The sequence below is a fragment of the Pelodiscus sinensis genome, chromosome 2 (assembly GCF_052426305.1).
Source record: "Pelodiscus sinensis isolate ZL-2025 chromosome 2, ASM5242630v1, whole genome shotgun sequence".
Taxonomy (NCBI): domain Eukaryota; kingdom Metazoa; phylum Chordata; order Testudines; family Trionychidae; genus Pelodiscus; species Pelodiscus sinensis.
In genome coordinates this window covers 258,354,041-258,373,588 of record NC_143053.1, presented here as the reverse complement: position 1 = coordinate 258,373,588, position 19,548 = coordinate 258,354,041, and the positions used below count along the sequence as shown (strand labels likewise).

The window sequence follows — 19,548 nt, the reverse complement described above, 5'->3', positions numbered from 1 at the left end:
CTCGACTCTGGTGGTGAGGAAGAGAAATTCCCTGGGGGCAGCTTATGCCATGAGAACCGTTTCCAGGGCTTCACCCCATTTCGGCAGCCTCTGGGGCTGGCCCAGCAGGGCCCCGAGGGGGTGTGTGCGCCTCGCTCGTCACTCGAGGCCTCGTGGGTCCTTGGCGCCTGCGCCCTGCCCAAGAGGAAAGGACACAGGTCACCAGAGGAGGCGTTTAATGCAACGGTTTTGTAAGACGGGAGCAGCCCACGGGTGGCTCCGGAGGCCTACACAGCTAGAGGGAGAACAGTACAGCACGGGAGCCGGCAGGGTCGGCGAGTGGCGCCACAGCACCCAGCCCGAGACAAGGCTGCGGGAAAGAGCCGGGCGCTGTGGTGATTGCAGGGTAGAGCAGACGGGAATTGACGTGGTGGCCAGGCCAGCGCGAGCACGCGGGCCCGTCCTGCCCAATGCACCGGGCCCACGAGCGCCCGCTCAGGCTGCAGCGCTGCACCCACGCAATGGATGGGTGCAGGGGGCATCCCAGGGGCTGGACCTCGGCCCTGCTGCACCAAGCCCCAGGGTGGTGCCCGCAGGCTGGTAGGGTCCCTAGGGGGGGCCATGTTTGCACATGCTGCCCACGGACTGAGCCCAGGAACTGGCAGCTGGGACACCCCTCCTCAGGGCCCCTCGGTGAGCCGTTCGGGCCAAAGTTGCCTGGGCAGTGGGGAAGAGCGGAGGTCCCACCGCGGCCCGGGGGGGGGACCGGCGCACACGTATTCACGTGCAGGGGTGACGCATCAGCGCCCTCTGCGGGGCGCGGCCGGGGAGAGCTGTCCCTGCAGGCCCTCTGGGGGCGGGGCAACGGGAGGGCAAGCGCCGTGGGGCCCACCTGGCCCCTGCTGCCGGGCCAAGGGAGGGCCCAGCACATGCTGCAAGGGGGTAGCTCGGCCGCGAGGCGGTGGGTCAGTACCGGGCAGTCCCAGGGCAGTGTGGGTCACAGGCAGGCGGGTGGAGCCCCACGTGGCATGGGGGTGCCAGGCCGGACTGGAGCGAGCCTCAGCCAGCCAGCCCGTCAGCACTGCCCAGCCCGGCCTGCTTGGGCACCGGCCTCAGGTTCAAGGGCCCGGGGGGTCAGACCCCTTTTGTGCTCCCAGGGGGTTAACAGCAGCGCCGTCCGGGGGAGCAGGGGCAAAGGAGCTGCTGATGGATCCCCCCCCCCCCCAGTTCCTGCTCTGCTCCTTGCCGAAGGGGGTTTGCTCGGTCCCGTTGACGCCCCCATATGCCATTGGGCCAGTCCGTCCCCTTCCCTTCCCCCCAGCAATTGGGGCCCAGGGCTGAACCCCCTAAAAGGCAGCGAGCCCGTGGCCTGGGGCAGCCACCCAAAGGCTTCTGGGAACTGCCCTCGGTGAGCAAGTGCTAGGCTTGGCCCCAGGGGCTGTCGGGGGGATGGTGTGAAGAACAACCCCCCCCCCAAACAAATCAGCCAGCGGGGCAGGGTAAGGGGAGACATCGCGTCAGGGATGGAGCCAGGAGGGCGTCAATTAACTCCCTGACTGGTGCAGGCATTTCTCTGTGAATGTGGGGGGGGGGGGGGGTTGACAAGATTTGGGGCTGCTGCAGCAAGTGTGGGGGGGACTGACTGGGCTGGCGGGGTGACAGAGGGCTGGGGGTCTAGCACTACAAAGGGGTAGGCAGCAGTGCTCCGTGCTGCGTCCCTTCACCCCTCGGCTGCTCGGGCAGGCTGGGTTTTGGCACCCAGGGACAGGGGCGAGCGCACAGGGAGGCCCCACGGCTTTCAATAGTCGTGTGATGCAATGAAAACGTGGCCAGGTGGGAGCTGCACCAGGGCAGGCATGGAGATGGACTCAAAGGGAACTTCCCCTCACACTGCCCGTCCTCTCCAGTCTCGCTCCCTGCCAGGCTGTGAGGCGGCATCCTCCCACGCCCCTTGAGGGGTGGCGCTCGCCTACGCGCATGGCCCAGTACAGCCGCCAGCTGCAAGCTTTGGGCTCCCGAATCCCAGGGTGCTTCCATGGAGCCAAGAGGCTCCCAAATGTTAATGCGCATCGCCCCTGCTGCCACAGCCGATTGTGCCTGCAGGTCCAGTTCCCAGTGGTCAGCGGGTTGTACCTACAAGTCTGCCTGCAGCCAGTAGGGGGCAGCATGTGGCACCAGCAGGTCCAATTCCAGCCACCAGGGGGCAGCATGTGGTGCCAGCAGGTCCAATTCCAGCCACTAGGGGGCAGCATGTGGCACCTGCAGCCCCAATTCCAGCCACTAGGGGGCAGCATGTGGCACCCACAGGTCCAATTCCAGCCACTAGGGGCAGCATGTGGCACCCACAGATCCGATTCCAGCCACTAGGGGCAGCATGTGACACTCGCAGGTCCCATTCTCACCAGTAGGGGGGAGTGGGCTCAGTCGCCGATCACGACCTTGTGCCGTCCTTCGTCCCTCCACAGGTCGCAGCCCTGCGGATTTTTTTGTTTGTTTTGACGCTTTTGCCCCCCCCAAAGTTCCCTTATAATTAACAAAATTTGCTCCCCTCCCACCTTGTCTTTTCGAATTCGTAGCGAGTCCCAGTCTCGCGGGGCAGGCGCCCCCTGCTGGCTCGCCCGTGCCGTTACACCACCGAGCTGGCCTCAGCCGGGCTGGTCAAGTTCTCCACCACGTCGGGCCGCTCGATGCCGGCCAGGGCCGCGCACAGGGCCTCCAGCGTGGCCCCCTCGTTGGCAGACCAGTCGGAGAGGAGGGTGTGGGCAGGGGCTTCGCCCCGGCCGAAGGTGTCGATGGCCTCCTCCTCGTAGCCCAGCTGGCTGGCCAGGCAGCGCCAGTCTCTGCTGTGGTCGGAGCTCTCCAGCAGCTGCTCCACTTCCTCCTGCTTGTGCGGGGGCAAGGCGCTGTAGAGCCGGGGCTCCGCTTTGTGCGCTGCGGGGGGGGAGGCAGAGCGTGCGTCAGGGCCGGGCCGGCGGCAGGGCGGAGTATCCGCGCCTCCGTGTACCCGAACAGGAGCCGCCCCTCTGCTGTGCCGGACACTGGCCCCGCAGGCCACAGCCCACGGGGTGCGCGGAGCCGAGCCAGGCCCGTGGTTGGCCAGGAGCCCGCCTGGCGGCTAGAAGACGTGGTCCCCGTGATTCAGTGCAGACCCCTCCTCCCTGGAGTCACCCTGGCTGCCTAAGAGGCCACAGCGCCCGGCTGAAGCACAAACCCGAGCCGGGCCCGGGGCCGCTGCAGCGTTTTATGCTGCTCTAGAGGCACTAGCTCAGCCGCGAGTCCCCCACAGCATCCGGGGAGCCTAGAACCCCAGGGCGGGCACAGACCTCAGGAGCCACCGAGTCCAGCCCCTGCCCGAAGCAGGACCCACCCGACACAACCATCCCAGCCAGAGCTTGGTCAAGCCGGGACTTACACACCCCTAGGGATGGAGACTCCACCCCTCCCTAGGGAACCCAGCCCAGCGCTTCCCCACCCGCCTAGGGAAATAGCATCTCCTAGTATCCACCCTAGACCTCCCCCCCTGCAACTTGAGCCCATTGCTCCTTGTTCTGCCGCCTCCCCCACCGAAAACAGCCTCTCTCCAGCCTCTGTGGAACCCCCCTCCCGGGGGACGTAGAACACACCAATGCCCGTATCCCTGGAGGACATGGAAACTTCCTGCGTAGACTGCCTGGGGCGCATAGAAACTGCCAATGCTCACACTCGGGGGGGAGGGGGGGGCCCAGAAACCGCCGAGCCCCCTAACCAGCAGTGAAAGTAACGTAACGTTTCTTACAGGCACTGTCCCTATCGCAGCCTGGGTCCCTGGACACCCCTGCTTCCTCTCACCCCCGCCCTCGGGCGTGGGAGCTCCCAAGCTCGCCCGTGGGGGGAAGCGACACCCCTCGGGGGGCGGGGGCGTGGCCTGCGCCGGGCGCCCTTACCCTTGTTGAGCGCGTGGTGCTCCTGCAGGCTGTGCGTGTCGAGGAAGACCCCGCTGTCGCTGTGCAGCTTCTCGCCCTCGGGGGAGGCCCCCAGCTCCCCGGCCCGGGCTTTGGCCAGCTGCTGCTTCTGCTTGCAGGTGGTCCAGCTGCGGGAGAGAGGGGACGGGGGTCCGGGGGTGGAGAGGGGGCTGGGCTTAGTCGCAAGCAGAGGGCATGAGTGGGGCCAGTGGGGGAGGGGGTCTGTGTGCGCGTTGGGGGGTTACTATGCCCCCCCCTTAACCCCCCAGCCCATCCCTGCCTGCCCCCTGCACAGCTGGTTCGGCCGGGCTGGGCTGCGGGAGGCAGGTCAGGGAGAGGGGGCAGCCTCCTGCTGTTTCCATCTCTCTCCCCCGCCTGCCTGCCCTGCTTTGGCTCTCCCTCCGCCTCCCTCCCTCTCCTTCTCCCTTGCTTCCCTGTCCCGGGCAGGGTGCTGGGCCAAATGCCCCCGGCCAGGGCTAGCTCTCCAGTGCCAGGCCGTGCACAGGCGCACACGTCTATCACCACCGGGTGAGCACTGGTGAAAGGTCTCTCAGAGCGCACACGTCTAACACCACCGTGCGAGCACTGGTGAAAAGGGGGCGGGCACACACGTCTATCACCACCGGGTGAGCACTGGTGAAAGGTCTCTCAGAGCGCACACGTCTATCACCACCATGCGAGCACTGGTGAAAAGGGGGCGGGCACACACATCTATCACCACCATGCGAGCACTGGTGAAAAGGGGGCGGGCACACACATCTATCACCACCATGCGAGCACTGGTGAAAAGGGGGCGGGCACACACATCTATCACCACCATGCGAGCACTGGTGAAAAGGTCTCACAGGGGGCGGGCACACACGTCTATCACCACCGTGCGAGCACTGGTGAAAAGGTCTCACAGGGGGCGGGCACACACGTCTATCACCACCGTGCGAGCACTGGTGAAAGGTCTCACAGGGGGCGGGCACACACGTCTATCACCACCGTGTGAGCACTGGTGAAAGGTCTCACAGGGGGCGGGCACACACGTCTATCACCACCGTGCGAGCACTGGTGAAAGGTCTCACAGGGGGCGGGCACACACGTCTATCACCACCGTGCGAGCACTGGTGAAAAGGTCTCACACAGGGCGGGCACACACGTCTATCACCACCGTGCGAGCACCGGTGAAAAGGTCTCACAGGGGGCGGGCACACACGTCTAACACCACCGTGCGAGCACTGGTGAAAGGTCTCCCAGGGCAGCACAGGGCGCGGGCCTAGGCCTCAAGCCAGTCACTACACCCGCTCCGTGGCCGTTTCTCTGCCCGCACCCCCCGTTGATTCAGGCCCTAACGCTCTTCCTAGGTTTGTGCCAGTCCCCTGGTGGCACCGAGACCTGTGACGCTGGGGCCGTGCACGCATGACAGCCACTTCTTGCCCCGCAGCATCACACCGGGGCTCTGCGCGGGACTCGGCCGCTGCTGGGCAGCAGGCAGCCGGGGGCGGCCAGGGCCCGATCCCGGGGGGTACTGAGCCTCCCCACACTGGCGCCAGCAAGCGGGATCTCAGGAGAGGCGTCGGGCAGCTCCCAGGACTGGGCTTCGCCAGTGAGAGGAGGGGAGCAGCGGGTGGCAAGGGGGGATATCTGCAGGCGGGGGGGGCGAGGTGATTGAGTGCCCTCGCCTGCGGGTTGGCTCTGGGTTTGCACCACACCGGGCACAGCAGGGCGCGGGCCCCCGTCACCCGAGCCGGTAGCAGAGCCGGGCACCGGACTCGGCACGGAGGCAGCCTGGCCCAGTGGTTAGCCACCGGGTGCCTGTCGAGCCGGGGCCCTCCCATCGCGCGCCCTAGGACATGGGCTCTGTGCGTGGGGCGAGCCCCACATCTAGACGTGTGCGCCCGCCCCCGAGACACCTTTTCACCAGTGCTCACCGGGTGGTGATAGACGTGTGTGCCCACCCCGTGAGACACCTTTCACCAGTGCTCACACGGTGGTGATAAACATGTGTGCCCGCCCCCGTGAGACCTTTTCACCAGTGTTCGCATCCAGGGCCCAGGAGAGCGAATACTCTGATTCATCCGACAGGAGGAGACGTGGGGAAAGGAATCCAGGGTGAGTGAAGAGAAGGGATGTCTATGATCCATAGGGTGGGGGAGACAGGGAGTCTATGATCTATAGGGCAGGAGGAGAGATGGGGAGTCTATGATCTATAGGGACAGAGAGGTAAGGGAGGCTTATAATCTATAGGGCAGGCGAAGAGATTGGGGGGGTTGATCTATTGGACAGGGAAGAGACTGGGTGGCCCATTATCTATAGGGCAGAGAAAGAGATGAAGGGTATCTATAATCTATAGGGCAGGGGAAGGGATGAGGTGTATCTATGATCTATAGGGCAGGAGGAGGGATGGGGAGTCTATGATCTATAGAGCCAGGGAGGTAAGAGGGGAGGGTTATGATCTATAGGGCAGGGGAGACACAGGGGGGCCCATGATCTCTAGGGCAGCAGCAGGCCACCCTGGGCTCTGGAGTCTCTCAGTGCGAGTGGAATATGAAGAATGTAAACAAGCGGGCGGCCGGGGAGATAAATCCCGAACACAGGCAGCAAGAGCGGGGAGCCGGGCGGGTGCAGGGCCTGCCTTGGCTCTTGCCACCCAGCCAGCGGTTGGAACGCCTTTCCGCAGGGCTCCCGTCGACCTACCCCCGGAGAGGCTGGCTACGTCCCCCAGCTACCCAACCCCCCGCGAGGGTTACTCCGATTCAGCGCCGAGCGCCCAGGGGCCACGGCCCCCTCCCCTTCTCCAACTGCTCCCCCCCCCTCCCCCCCGGCTCCCAGAGCACTGGGGCTGGCTGCGGGGGCGAGGGGCAGAGGGGCTAGCTGACTCCTCCCCCCAAGGCTATCCTGACTCCGCTCCCCGATGGGAGCTTGGGAGCTGGACAAAAGGGCCTATTGGGCCAGACATGGCCCTCGGGCTGTAGTTTGCCACCCTGTGCTCAACTCCTAGGTGCTTTCCAGCATCAAAAGTGCCTCCCAAGCAACCCCTAGCTCATCGCTTCTCCCCGTCCGCCCCCCCGTGGGAGGTACCACAGACCCTAGCCAAAGAGAGCCAGGCAGAGAAAGGTGAAGGGACATGCCAAAGGTCGCAGAGTCAGTCGGTGTCAGAACCTGGCTTAGAACCCCAGCCCTGTGCTGAGCCCCTAGAGAATCGTCTCTCTCCTCCTTCCTGCTGTGGGATAAATCCCACTTTTAGCAGGAGGGCCCGCCTCTGCTCTCCTGCCGTCTTTTCTAAGCCCAGGGAGCCCACATGTGAAGGGGAAGCGTGGTCTAGTGCTTATGGCACCGGGCTGGGAACCAGGACGCCTGACTTCTCTTCCTGGCCGTGCCACTGACGTGGTGTGTGACCTAATGCAAGTCATGTCACGGCGCTGTGCCTCGGTTTCCCATAATGATATTTCTCTGCGCCCTGGGGTCAAATGGGAGGCATTTTGTATAGGCCAGGGGAGCCCGTAGCTCAGTGGTCACCAGGCAGTAGAGCAGGATCTACAAGTAGATCTCTGAGCCTCTGCCAGGTGACCCTGACTGGTTTGACTAGGAGGGTGCCGGTACTTCAACCGCCCTGCCTCAGAGCTGCCGCCTGCCTGCTGTGCGGAGTGGGGGAGACCGAGGCAGAGGGGTGTTGGGAGGAGGGCCAAGTGAGGCAGCGGTGGGGCCTTGGCAAAGGAACAGGGCAGAGGTGTTTGGGTCGGAGGTAGCTCCTGGACTGACAACTTCAAAGAGCGACCGTGTGCTTAAGCAGGTTGGAGACCCTGCCTGGGATGGGACTCAGGGAGCGAGGGGAGATGCTCTGCTCCGGGGGGAGGACAGAGGAGGATGCTGCAGCCTGTGAACTTTCCCCTCGCTCCCCGAGAGGAAAAAGAGCAGCAGCAACCGGGTATGTGTGGCTGCAGCCCCCCCCCAAAATGGTGCCCCTGCCCTGGGCCCCCCCACCCCAGCCCTGACTCCTGAACCCCCCGACTCCTGACCCCCCCATCTCTCTGCCCTGGGCCCCTCCACCCCAGCCCTGACTCCTGAACCCCCTGACTCCTGACCCCCCCATCTCTCTGCCCTGGGCCCCTCCACCCCAGCCCTGACTCCTGAACCCCCCGACTCCTGACCCCCCCATCTCTCTGCCCTGGGCCCCTCCACCCCAGCCCTGACTCCTGAACCCCCTGCCCTGGCCCCTCCACCCCAGCCCTGACTCCTGAACCCCCTGACTCCTGACCCCCCCATCTCTCTGCCCTGGGCCCCTCCACCCCCCCCCCGACTCCTGAGCCCCCATCTTTCTGCCCTGGGCCCCTCCACCCCAGCCCTGACTCCTGAACCCCCTGACTCCTGACCCCCCCATCTCTCTGCCCTGGGCCCCTCCACCCCAGCCCTGACTCCTGAGCCCCCCATTTCTCTGGCCTGGGCCCCCGTGCACCAAATGCACCTGTTCTCTAGTCCGGAGGTACCGTGATGGCCACCCTAGCTCTGCCGGGCATCAGTGGGGTAAAACAAGAGAAGGATCCGCAACAGGAGGACACCAGCTCGCCCACGTCTGCACGGCCCCGTTCCTGCCCGCAGCTCTCCCGGCAGCCAGCCGCACGTACCATTTGAAAGCCACGTAGGCCAGCAGACCCACCACCACGGCGGCCAGGATGGAGCAGTACACGGGGATGATGTTCTTGCTGTTGTCCGGCAGCGGCGGGACGAACTCGGAGGAGTTGCTGGGGGAGGCGCTGCCCTCCGACTCGGCCAGCGGGGGCTTCCTGGGGTAATCCTTGCGGGGGTCCCCCTCGGTGCGCTTCAGGATCTGCAGCTCTCTCTCTGCAAGCAAACACCACCGGCAACGTGAGGGGACGCAAAGAGAACCGGGCTCGCCCCGGCTTCCATTCTGAGGGCCTAGTGTGAGCCAGCAGCTCCCCCAAGTCAGCCGCCGAGACTGGTCCCCAGTGTGCCTCAGTTTCCCCATTTGGGGGGCAAATTTCCATCAAAACACTTTTTTCACCTGAAAATGCCCCCTTTTTTTGGCACAACAGAAATACATTTTTCAGGCAAAATTTCCATTTCACTGAAGCTCTCCAAGTTTGCCTTAAAACCCCCTCAAGATTGAGGATTTTTTTTTTTGCAATCACCAGCCCCCAAAAGCTGACTTTTGTGAGGTTTAACCTGAGAATGGTTTAATTTTGGGGGTGTCAGAAACCAGCACGTCGGGGGGACGGTTTCTGACAAACACTCAAACATTTTTGACGAACAACAATGTTTTTGTCAAAACTTTTTGTTGCTGGCTCGGGGGGGAGGAGGGGGGTGGGTGATGAAGGAACTCCGGACTCTGGTCTACGCTTGGGCTTTATTCCAAAATAACCCCCCTTAGGTCGAATGAATAAGCGGTAAGTCCTCACGACCAAGCCCGTTATTTCAAAATAATGAGCCCCATTTGAAATCTGCGCGCCTGCTTTCCTGGAGGAATAATCCTAATTTTGAAATCATTTCAGAATGGCGGTTGTGTGGTTGGCCGGTGCTATTTCGAAATAACGACTCTGCAGAGTCGTTCAAAGTAATTACTTCCCGAGGCTCTACGTCCGAGCTAGCGCAGCCAGAGTAACGGAGACGGCTTTGAACTCATTTCGAGTCGTGTGGTCGCACTAGTTCGATTGTGTTATTTCGGGAGTGATTAAGTCGAATCTAGTGATTTCGAAAGAGTTTCCTAGCGTAGACATGCCCTGAGAGAACAGCTGCCTCCTACATGGGTTTGGTGGGTTGATAGATGTTTACCAAGAGCTAGTATGTCATACCATTAACCTGTGGTTCTCAACTTGTGGTCCATGGGACTTTCTCGGTGGTCCATTGTCCACAGTCACACGGCGTGACTACCATCGAGAAATTTTGGGCCAACGGGGCCAGGAGTTACCCAAATCTGTCAGCGCACACAGTCAGATTTCCTTTTGCCATTTGCATCAACGTATCCGTGCGAGACTGGATTTTCGTGTTTGTTGCACGTTATGTCCAAACAGAGGGATCGCCTTGCTGTGGAAAGCGATATTCATTGTGCATTATCAAAGTACCACTCCAAACATTGAAAAGCTTGTCAGCGAGAAGACAAGCCAAAAATCTGTTAGGAAGAAATCAATTACAACCCAAAATGTTCGTGGTCTCCTCTTCTTGATCATGTCTCAAAAAGGAGGTGGTCCACGAAAATTCGTGGATTGGCCTGGTGGTCCGTGGACTGAAACGAGTTGAGAACCACTGCCCTAAGCAGGCGGCTAAAAATCATTCTTGTGGGGGTGCATCCAAGCCATTTCAGGGAGCAGGAGGGAAGCGCTGAGTGTCTGGCAGGAGGAAAAGTTGACTCGGTCTCTAGTGATTTTCATCCCAAAGGTTGCTGACAAAGGGTGCAACGCGCTCCGCGTGTCGGTGTAAATCGGGAGTCACTCTGTTAAGTTGGCGGCATTGAGCTTACATAAAACTGGTGGGAACGGACAACTGGGCCCTCTACAGGCCAGGCCTTGCTTTGCCCGCCAGTGAAATGCAGCTGATTCTGGGGCAGAGCAGCATAGTGCCCTGCACTACACAGCAGTTTTGGACAGGATGATGAAAACACCAGTTACTCCCCGCGACGCTGCAGGGGGTTTAATGCAGGATGCAACGCCCCACGCTGGGGCTTGGCCTGGTCCCAGAAGAGCTCTGTGTCACTCGAAAGCTAGTCTCTTTCACCAGCAGGAGAGGGGCCAATTAACGATATTACCTCCCCTGCCTTGTCTTGCTCATCTCCTGGGAATCCAGGGTTCCCTGTACGCTTGGGCGGCTGCCCAGGAGAGAATCAAATGCCACCCAAGCTCTTAGCAGAGCCCCCCCCCCCCGACAGCAACCTGTGTTTCTACTGGTGGTGCACATCTGCACAGGCCTCGGTGCACAGAACAAAATTCATTCTGCACCCAGACGGAAAAAATGAAAGAGAGCATTGTCTGGGGTTGATACCGCTATCCCAACAGGGCCAACATGAAAATGGGAGGGGCAATTGAAACAGACAGGGCAGCGTCCTCCTCCCCATTTTGGAGCAGGGAAACTGAGGCAAGGAGCAATTCAGTGATTTGCTCAAGGCCATGCAGGGAGGGATAGCCGGGCAGCGCAGGCAACTGAACACAGCTCTCTCCTGCCTGGGCCACAAAACCTGCCTCCTTCTTGCTAAAACTTCCCCCACCCACTACCGTGGGGGGGTAGCTGGCCCATTGACCCACCCCGGCAGTGTGGGAGGGGGGCCACGCTGCCCCGAGGGCCTTCTCCCGATGCGGTGGAAGCCGAAAGAGGTTGAAACCCGGCTGCAGTCTCCGCACGAAGCCCCGGGCGCTGGGAAAAAGACTGGGGCTTGCGAGCCTGCTGCTCTCCTTCTCCAGCCTCCCCGTCCGGCCCCGCTAGACCCCTCCGGCTCCCCCGCCTCCTGCCCCCTCGCACGGCTACATCAAAGCCTCCCGCGCCTGCGAGGAGCATCTGGCGCAGCGGCTGGAAGGTGATGACAGGCTCCGGGCTGGGGGAGGGGGGAGACAGACCAAGGAACAGCTGGAGAGGTGACCGCTTGGCCGGGTCCCTCCTGCCTTGGAAGCGGCAAAGTTGGGTGCGGGAATTTGTGCCCCCCCCCTTAGAGCTAGGGAGGGGGGGACCCTTGTGTTGGGCCAGCGTGGGGCTGGCAGAATTCGTGAGCTGGAAATGAAGCAGCCTTTTCCAGCCAGACCCCCGGCCCGGCGGCAGGGTCTCCGAGCTCAGGGTCACGTGGCAGAGAATTGCAAACCGAGTCCCTCGGTGTCCACTTTGGGGGGGGGGGGTCAGGGGAGCCCTCCACAGAGCTGAGTGCAGGCCCCCCTGGAGCCGTAGGGAGCTTTCAGCTCCAACTCAGAATGTGACATCTCCGGATTTTCTTGGTCCCCTGGACTAGGACCCCCGAGGACTGGTGGGCAGCTCTCCTCCAAGCAGGCCTGGTGGGTGACAGTCTCGGCCTTAAAGTTTGTGAGTCTCCAGGGGACGGGGTACGAGCTCTGGGGAGAGTTGGACGAGGACTCCCGGCTGTGGAATTGTTGGCTTGAGTCCCTCTCTGACTTCAACAGCCTGCAGCTGCGCTGGCTCCCGCAGAGATGAAAGTGGCATGGAAGCGTGAGCGGGGGGTGGGTGGACAGGAGATACGTGGGCGAAAGCTCTGCTCGCCAGGGATATTTCTGGCTAGGAATGTACAGCACCTGGCACGCTGGGGCCCGGGTTGTGTTAACGAGAGGCAAGGAAGCGGCTCATTTTCCACTGCGGGCAGCATCGGTACAGAGCAGGACGTGGCTGCTAAGAACGACTGGCTGGCAATATTCCCCCGAGTTTTTCCATCCATGTGCCGAATGGGGATGTGACCGTGAACACAGTTAACGATGATACAGAGGCAGCCGAGTGGGGAGTTAGGGTCTCACACTGCTGTCTCTGCTGCCTCCCACTCCTGCATGTAAACAATGCTTACAGGTTTACGGGAAAAAAAAAAAAAAAAAAAGGTTTTAACATCCCTAGTGTGGAATGAATTTTGTTGTGTGCACCGAGGCATGTGCCGATGTGCACCACCAGTAGAAACACATAGGTGCTGTGGGTGCTCTGCTAATCTTTCCTGGGTGGCCGCCTAAGCAGTCGGCTTACAAGGAACACTATTGGCTGGACATTTAAAAAAAACGGTTTCATTGGAAGGCGCGATTTCAATGGAGCGCATGCTTTTTTGCAAAGGGGTAGCAATTTTGACAAAATTTCGTTCCAGAAAATGAAAAAAACCCCAACCCCACCCGACTGCGAGAAGAGATCAAGGCGGCATTTTGGGAAGAAACCGTTTGGCTGGTTCCTGCGGACGTTGGAATTAGCCTGACGGCCGCGAAAAGGGCAAAATCCAAAGGAGCCCTTCCGAACTCGTGGAAACAGACCCTGGTCAGCGGCGTCAGGCTGCCCTCTTTGCAGAATTTCGTTGCCCCGGCGCTCACGTTTTCCTGCCGGACAGAAGAGCCATTTTCTGGCCAACTTGAACGCTAAAAGCTGGCCTGGTGGCGTGGGAGAGGGGGGCCACGTGCCACAGAATCGGGCCCTCCCATGCCTCGTGTGTGTGCTGCATGTTGGGGCGTCCGGCAGCTGGAACTTGCTCGCTCACATGCAAGCCCCAGGAAGGGCTGGACTGAGCCAGCTGCTGCATTCCCTTGATGGTAACACTAGGAATATGGAATGAGACGAGGGAAGCCATGTGGTTGCACCCGAAACCCCCACGCTCCAGGCAGGTGACGGCTGTCCAGTGAATACACCCCCTGGGCCGCCCAACCCCCCCCCCGCATGCTCTCTCTCCTTACATAGCTGGGCTCACCACGGCCCTACCCGCTCCAGGGTGCAAGTTGCCGGCGGTGAAAGACACTGGGCATGGCTGCTCTGAAAGGCTCCGGTACGCCTCTGGACTCCTTGGGCCACCCCTCCTGCCAGCGCTAGCTAATCCCGGTGGGGTCGGGGGAATCGAAGCAGTGCCCGACTGCCAGTGCAGCCCAGCCTCTCCGCCCCGACAGCTGCTTCAGCGGCAGGTGCGTGAATCCCTGCAGCAGCCGTTCTGGGTCAAGCCGCCCTAAAGAAAGTCGCCTCTCGACTTCTGCTGCACAGCAGCTGCCTGAAGCCCCGACGTATTAAGGGTTCCACCCTTGCAAAGCCCGGGGGGGGGTTTTAAATCCTGACTACTAGAAGCCTGGAGGTTCCTTTCTCCCATAAACATCTTTCTCCTGTGGCAATGAGTTCCACAGATCGTGCCTCCTTCCATTCGCCCTTGAATCCCCAAAGCATGCTGGGGGGAAGGGGAGGAGCTTACTAGCCAGAGAAGCATTATGGCTGGTCCCAAGCCCCTTTAGGGCTGGTCCAAAACAAGGCATTTCTAGGCTCAGAGACTAGGCAGCCGAGCGTCCTCAATCATGACAGCACAGCCTGTTACTAGAAGCACAGTCCATTTCCTGCCATAGCAGGGGAGACATTCCCTCCTGTGCTCGTCTCCACCGCGTCTCCCTTGATTTCAGCGTCCCACGTCCGTCCTGCCTGGCTTTGCGGTGTCGGGCTGAGCACCGAACTGGCTGAAGGGGTTGGTTTCCCCGTGAAAGGAGAGGGGGGCGCGGGGGAGTCAAGCGTGGGAGGGGCAGCAGTTTCCCTCGCCCGCTGCTCCTCCACTCCTGTGCTGAGACGGCTCAGAAGGCAGGTACAGTTTGGGATGACCAAGACCCAAGCCCTGGGAAAGGGCATGAAGCCCTTCATCCTGGAGCCAGGCCTCCAGTTCCCACGGTCTGCGGCGGGATATGCAGCAACATGACAGCACATTAGCACAATCGTGCCCCGTCTTTTGTAGCATGTCCTACCTCTCCCAGGAGGGGGGCTCCGTTCTTGACGGGACATTCCCAGAATTCACCCTGCCCAGAAGTCAGGCGCACTGTGGCACTTCTTTAGGGTTTTGTATGAAAGAAGGAGGGGTTCCCCCCCCCCGGATTTTTTTTTTTAAACATTCCAAATTGGAGGCTGGCTGCCATCCGGTGAGTTAGTCAAGACATCACGCAGCCCTGAAGTTTGAGCCACTGGGAGAGGGAAGGGATTTTAAGTCGGCACGTTCAAACTTTCATGACCATCTATTTCACTCTAATGCCTAACATACTCTTGGGAGAAAGGACGCTCCTGTTAAAGCGCGTCAACCAGCCAGCTCTCTCAATCAAGGAAAAGAGCTCCTAAAAAAACCTCTCCCAGAAGAGCTCCAGCAAAACAGAGGAAGAGGGGAATGGATGTTCTGGAGATCTCTCACGTCAAAACTATGGGAGCTGGAAGAAATGTGGGTATGACGCAGCTGTCAGCCACGGGCTCCCTGTTCCTGGTGCCTAGCAATGGCAAATCGTGCCAGCCAGCCCCGCCCCAGTCACGCAGGAACTTGGGAGTGCTGGCGGAAGTCAGATGATTTATATCACAGAGGCGCCTAAAAGCTGCCTCCGAGATTGGGCACCTTGCTGCCAAAGACAGCCCCGGCTCCGCAGGCCTAGCTCTGCACAGGTCTATAAGCACCACTTGGATGGAGGGAGTCAGGTGCCAACCTGCCTCGGAGGATCCAGGCCTGCAGTGTAAAGACTCAAGACAGAAGGCGGGATGCTAGAGCAGGGTTGGTGGCAAGCCCACGGCTCTGGAGCCACCTGGGGCTCTTCTGAAGCTAGTACGCGGCTCCTTGCTCAGGCACCGACTCCGGGGATGCAGCGACAGGTGTCAACTTTCCAGCACTCAGCTCCTGGCTCCCCCGCCTCCTCCAAGTGTACTGCACCCTTGCTTCTTCCTTCCTCCAGAGCCTCCCCAGGGCCGTGGAACAGCTGATTGCAGTGGGCAGGAGGCCGGGGAAGGAAGAGGAGGCGCCGATCGATGGGCAAAAGATGCTGGAGACAGCTCACAAATGACTGTCGTGCATGCTGGAGGATTGTGGGATACGAAAAGCCTCGCCATTCCAATGCCCTTCTGTCCGGTGCAAGTTTAGCCGCCCGCAGCCCACAATGTTTTGCCCGTACGCAGCCCCTTTCGGTCACAGAGCCCAACGCGCTTTCCTTTCAGCCCCATTTCCTAGCTAGGGAAACTGAGGCACGGGGCGGGTACCGTGACTTCCCAGCGTGCCTCATGCAGAAACCTTCAGAGCGGGCCAGGATCCATCCTCAAGCTGTGCTCGAGCCATTACCCACGTTCCCTCTCGTACGCAGGGATCTCCGTACCCCGGGCCTCGTAAGGAACAATTCTGTACACCGGAGATGAGGAACTAAGACCCAGGGGGCTGAGGAACCTAAGACCCTGGTTCCGGCCACAAGGCTCCTCCCAGCATTGGGGAGCCCACGCTGACACTCCAGCCCCTGCCCCACGGAGCTGGAGCGCACAAAATCTACCAGCCTGGACCCTCTCTTGGCTCTGTTGTGAGGGGGACGTGGGGCAGGTCTTTTTCCCTCTCCACTGGGGGCGGCCTCCGTGGGGGTTGGTTTGGCTCTTTGTGTCGCACTGTGTGCGGCCCCCGACGGATTCTTCTGTGGGTCAACGCCCCCCCCGCCCCAGAAAAGCTCCCCCCACTGCCGTGCGCTTAGAAAGCCGACGTCCCCAGGGCTTTGGCAGCTGAAAGCTCTGCTTTGTGGCCCTGCCGGGGCTCACGATGCAGCAGGCCCCGGGCCTTGGACCAGGTCCGATTTCGTTCCCCGGTCCCATCATATCATTGCGCAGAGATGGCTCCCCTGCTGTTCTATTATGGGACAATCCCCTCCCCTCGCCCGCCCGCTCTCCCCCTTCAGAAATCGCCAGGGCTCAAGGACGCGGCTCCTTCCAGGAGGGCTGTCCCCCCTCCCCGGCCCGGAGCCCCCTCCCTGCCGGCCCCCTTTCAAACGCGGCGAGGCGGCGCTCGCACGGAAGCAGGCGGCAAATCCCGGGGAAGACAATGAAGCCCGGAGGGATTGGCGCTGCCCCCGCGGCATGGCGCTGCCACCCAGCCCTTTAATGCCCTCCGCTCCGGAGTGCTTCATTAGCCAGCCCCCAGACGCGCCCCGCCGCCGCCGAGCGGGATGAAAGACGCAGCCACCGGGACAAAGGGGAGATTAAGGGCAACCTAAGGAGACTCTGTCCTCGCAGACAAAAACGCAACTGTGTCTCTCCAACAAAACCCCAGGGAGAGACGGATGGGGAGAGAGCGAGAGCGCAGGAGCTGGATTCACTCCGCCCGGGCCTCACGTTCCGATTCTGGCCCGGATCCTCGGCCCTGGAACGTGCCCCCCATTCTTCACACGGACTGACAGACCGACCGACACAGACAGACAGACAGACAGCGTGTGCAGGGAGAGAGAGTGCGTATGGGACTAGATACAGAGCCAGCTAGTGTGTATAAGGTTAGACAGATAGGTGGCCATTATGTATGGGGCTACAGAGACCAGAAACCAGTGTGTATGGGGCTAGAGAGACCAGTAGCCAGTGTATACAGGGATAAAGAGACGGGTAGCCAGTGTATATGGGGCTAGAGAGGCTGGTAGCCAGTGTGTATGGGGATAGAGAGCCAGCCAGTGTATACAGGGCTAGAGAGACCGGTAGCCAGTGTATATGGGGATAGAGAGCCAGCCAGTGTGTATGGGACTAGAGAGACCAGTAGCCAGCGTATACAAGGCTAGAGAGACCAGTAGCCAGCGTATACAAGGCTAGAGAGACCGGTAGCCAGTGTATATGGGGCTAGAGAGACCGGTAGCCAGTGTATATGGGGCTAGAGAGACCGGTAGACAGTGTTTATGGGGATAGAGAGCCAGCCAGTGTGTATGGGACTAGAGAGACCAGTAGCCAGCGTATACAAGGCTAGAGAGACCGGTAGCCAGTGTATACAAGGCTAGAGAGACCAGTAGCCAGTGTATACAAGGCTAGAGAGTCAGCCAGCCAGGGTGTATGGGGCTAGAGAGAGACTGACAGACAGCCAGCATGTCTGGGGCTAAAGAGACTGATGGCCAGCCTCTATGGGTCTAGCCAGCCAGCGTGTATGGGGCTGGAGAGACCGGTAGCCAGTTTCTATGGGTCCAACCAGCCAGCGTGTATGGGTCTAGAGACCGGTAGCCAGTGTGTACGGGGCTAATGTCTGGACTGCGCCTGGCCTGTGGGTCTGAGGCGCCATGGTACGCACCGCCACGCCTCGACCACTTTGCACGCCGCAGCCGCAGGGGTTGTAAGGAGTCAGCGGCCGGCTGCGGTCTGTCACAGGTTGAGCCTCACCCAGGGCAGCTCAACGCCCAGCACCCCCCAGGCCCACCTGCCCACCCAGAGAAGCCAGCTCGCCTCCCCGTGCCCCCCTGTCCCCCGCCGGTGCCCCCAGCCGCACGTACCCATGCACAGGGTGTCCGACACCGGGCTGCAGCCGCGGATCATCACCTCGTCCTCACTGCATTCCCGCCGGCAGGGCAGGCACGGTGCCACGGCGCTCTTCTCCTCCGAGTAAAAGCCCTCCGGGCAGCGCTGGCAGACGGTGTTGGCGGTGGGCCGGCACAGTGCCACGACCCCGGAGCCCAGCCCGCACGCCTGGCACGGCAGGCACCGGCTGCTGCTCCCGTTCTCCGCATGCAGGAAATGGCCAGGGGCGCAGTGGGGGGCGCACACCGTGTCGCGGGTGGGGGTGCACGCCTCGGCCACCATCATGTGCGCTGGGCACCAGGAGCACGGCCGGCACGGCTCCGTGGCGCTGCTGATGGAGGAGAACGTCCCATCTGCCGTGGAAAGCGACACACCCGGCGCTCAGCACTACGCCTGGTAGAACCACGAGCCCCTGCCGCCGAGCGACCAGACAGCAAGCAGCCACCATGAGCCGGAGGAGGAACGCCCTCCGGCGGGAGTAGTAGGCTGTTATACTGACAGGCGCCAACCACCAGGGGGAGACATGTGCCCGCCTCTGTCTGATTTCAGCCATGGAATGACCGCCGCACAAAGCATTGTGGGTAGCAGCGGCCACACCCTCTAGTAGGGGGCGCGAATGTTCCCCGTTTTGCCCTGCTACAGTCCAGAGAATTTTCATCGCGGCCTGAGGAACTCTACCCCCGCCCCCTGCCCGGCGGGTCTTTATTAGGGATGTTAAATCTCGATGAATTGACTAGTCGAGTAACCTCAGGAATTCTTCTCGGTTAGTCGACTTCTATAGTCCCCGGGGGCGAGGCCGACAGCCAGTGCGCTCCAGCCCCACTTCCAAGGATACCCAGGTCGCTCCACGCTGCTGCCTCTGGATCAGAGGCAGCAGCGCCGGGTGCCAGAGGGGAGCTGGTCCGCGAGGGGAGCCAGTTTAAAAACCGGCTCCCCTCGAAGTCCAGCGGCCTGTCGCTCCATGCTACTGTCTCTGATACTTGGAAGGGGGTGAGGGGCAATGAGTGTAGCCTATAGCCTCAACCTGTAAGCTTTTGCTTATCGGTTAATCAACTGCACTTTACTGGCCGGTGAAATGCAGCCACCTCTGAGACGGAACCTGGCAGCTGTTTAACAGCTCACAGCAACAGCCCCCAGGATGGGTTTGAATAGGAAGGGACGAGCCACGTGGGGATCGGGCTGGGCTGTTTCTCGGCCGGGGCCGCGTCTCGCAGCTGCGGCAGGGCTGACAAGCTGTGCTCGGCGGGCAGCTCTGGCCCAGAAGGGCTGGGTTTGGGTGGGGCTGGGTGTGGGCCCAGGCCAGGAAGAGCAAGTGGGGATGGGGGGGGGGGGGGCAGAGCAGTGGCTGAGGAATCACCCCCCCCTTGGCCCTGCTCCCCTCGCATGCAGGGCCCACTTACCGCTCCCCTGGGTCGGTCCCTGCTCCTTACCCGGCCCCGTGTGCAGAGGGCACAGCCTGCAGCTGAGGGCGCTTGTCCTCTCTTCCTTCCCGTCTCTGCTCCCCTACCCCCTCCCTCTCTGTGCAGCCCCATCCCAGCCCGTCTCTCCCTATCGCTGTACTCCCTAGCCCCCCTTCAGACCTGGTGGCTGCTTCCTGGAAGCTGTGGTAAGTGGTGCCAGAACCCAACATCCTCAACTCCCTTCCTCACCTCAACCCTCTGCCCCAGCCGAGCCCCCTTCTGCACCCCAAACCCCTCAGCTGAACCCCCCCTGCACCCCGAAA

At 61.4% G+C, this 19,548-nt stretch overlaps 1 protein-coding gene across 2 annotated transcripts in view; it reads right to left on the bottom strand.

Moving 5' to 3' along the window:
- Positions 1–198: 198 nt before the first annotated feature.
- Positions 199–19,548, bottom strand: part of LOC102462804 (tumor necrosis factor receptor superfamily member 16-like) — a 46,400-nt gene continuing 27,050 nt past the window's right edge. Inside the window, exons 3-7 of one of the 2 annotated variants that reach the window (XR_016348989.1) lie at positions 17,801–18,178; positions 8,531–8,747; positions 3,903–4,048; positions 2,363–2,910; positions 199–2,238 (exon numbers count right to left, since the gene is read on the bottom strand). Coding sequence is in view for 1 of the 2 variants with exons in the window: in XM_075922981.2 (XP_075779096.2) it covers positions 2,606–2,910; positions 3,903–4,048; positions 8,531–8,747; positions 17,801–18,178 (1,046 nt within the window). In the remaining variant the exon portion in view is untranslated. Of the gene's footprint in view, positions 2,911–3,902; positions 4,049–8,530; positions 8,748–17,800; positions 18,179–19,548 lie in introns of both variants that reach the window. The other variant, XM_075922981.2, reaches the window with a different exon arrangement.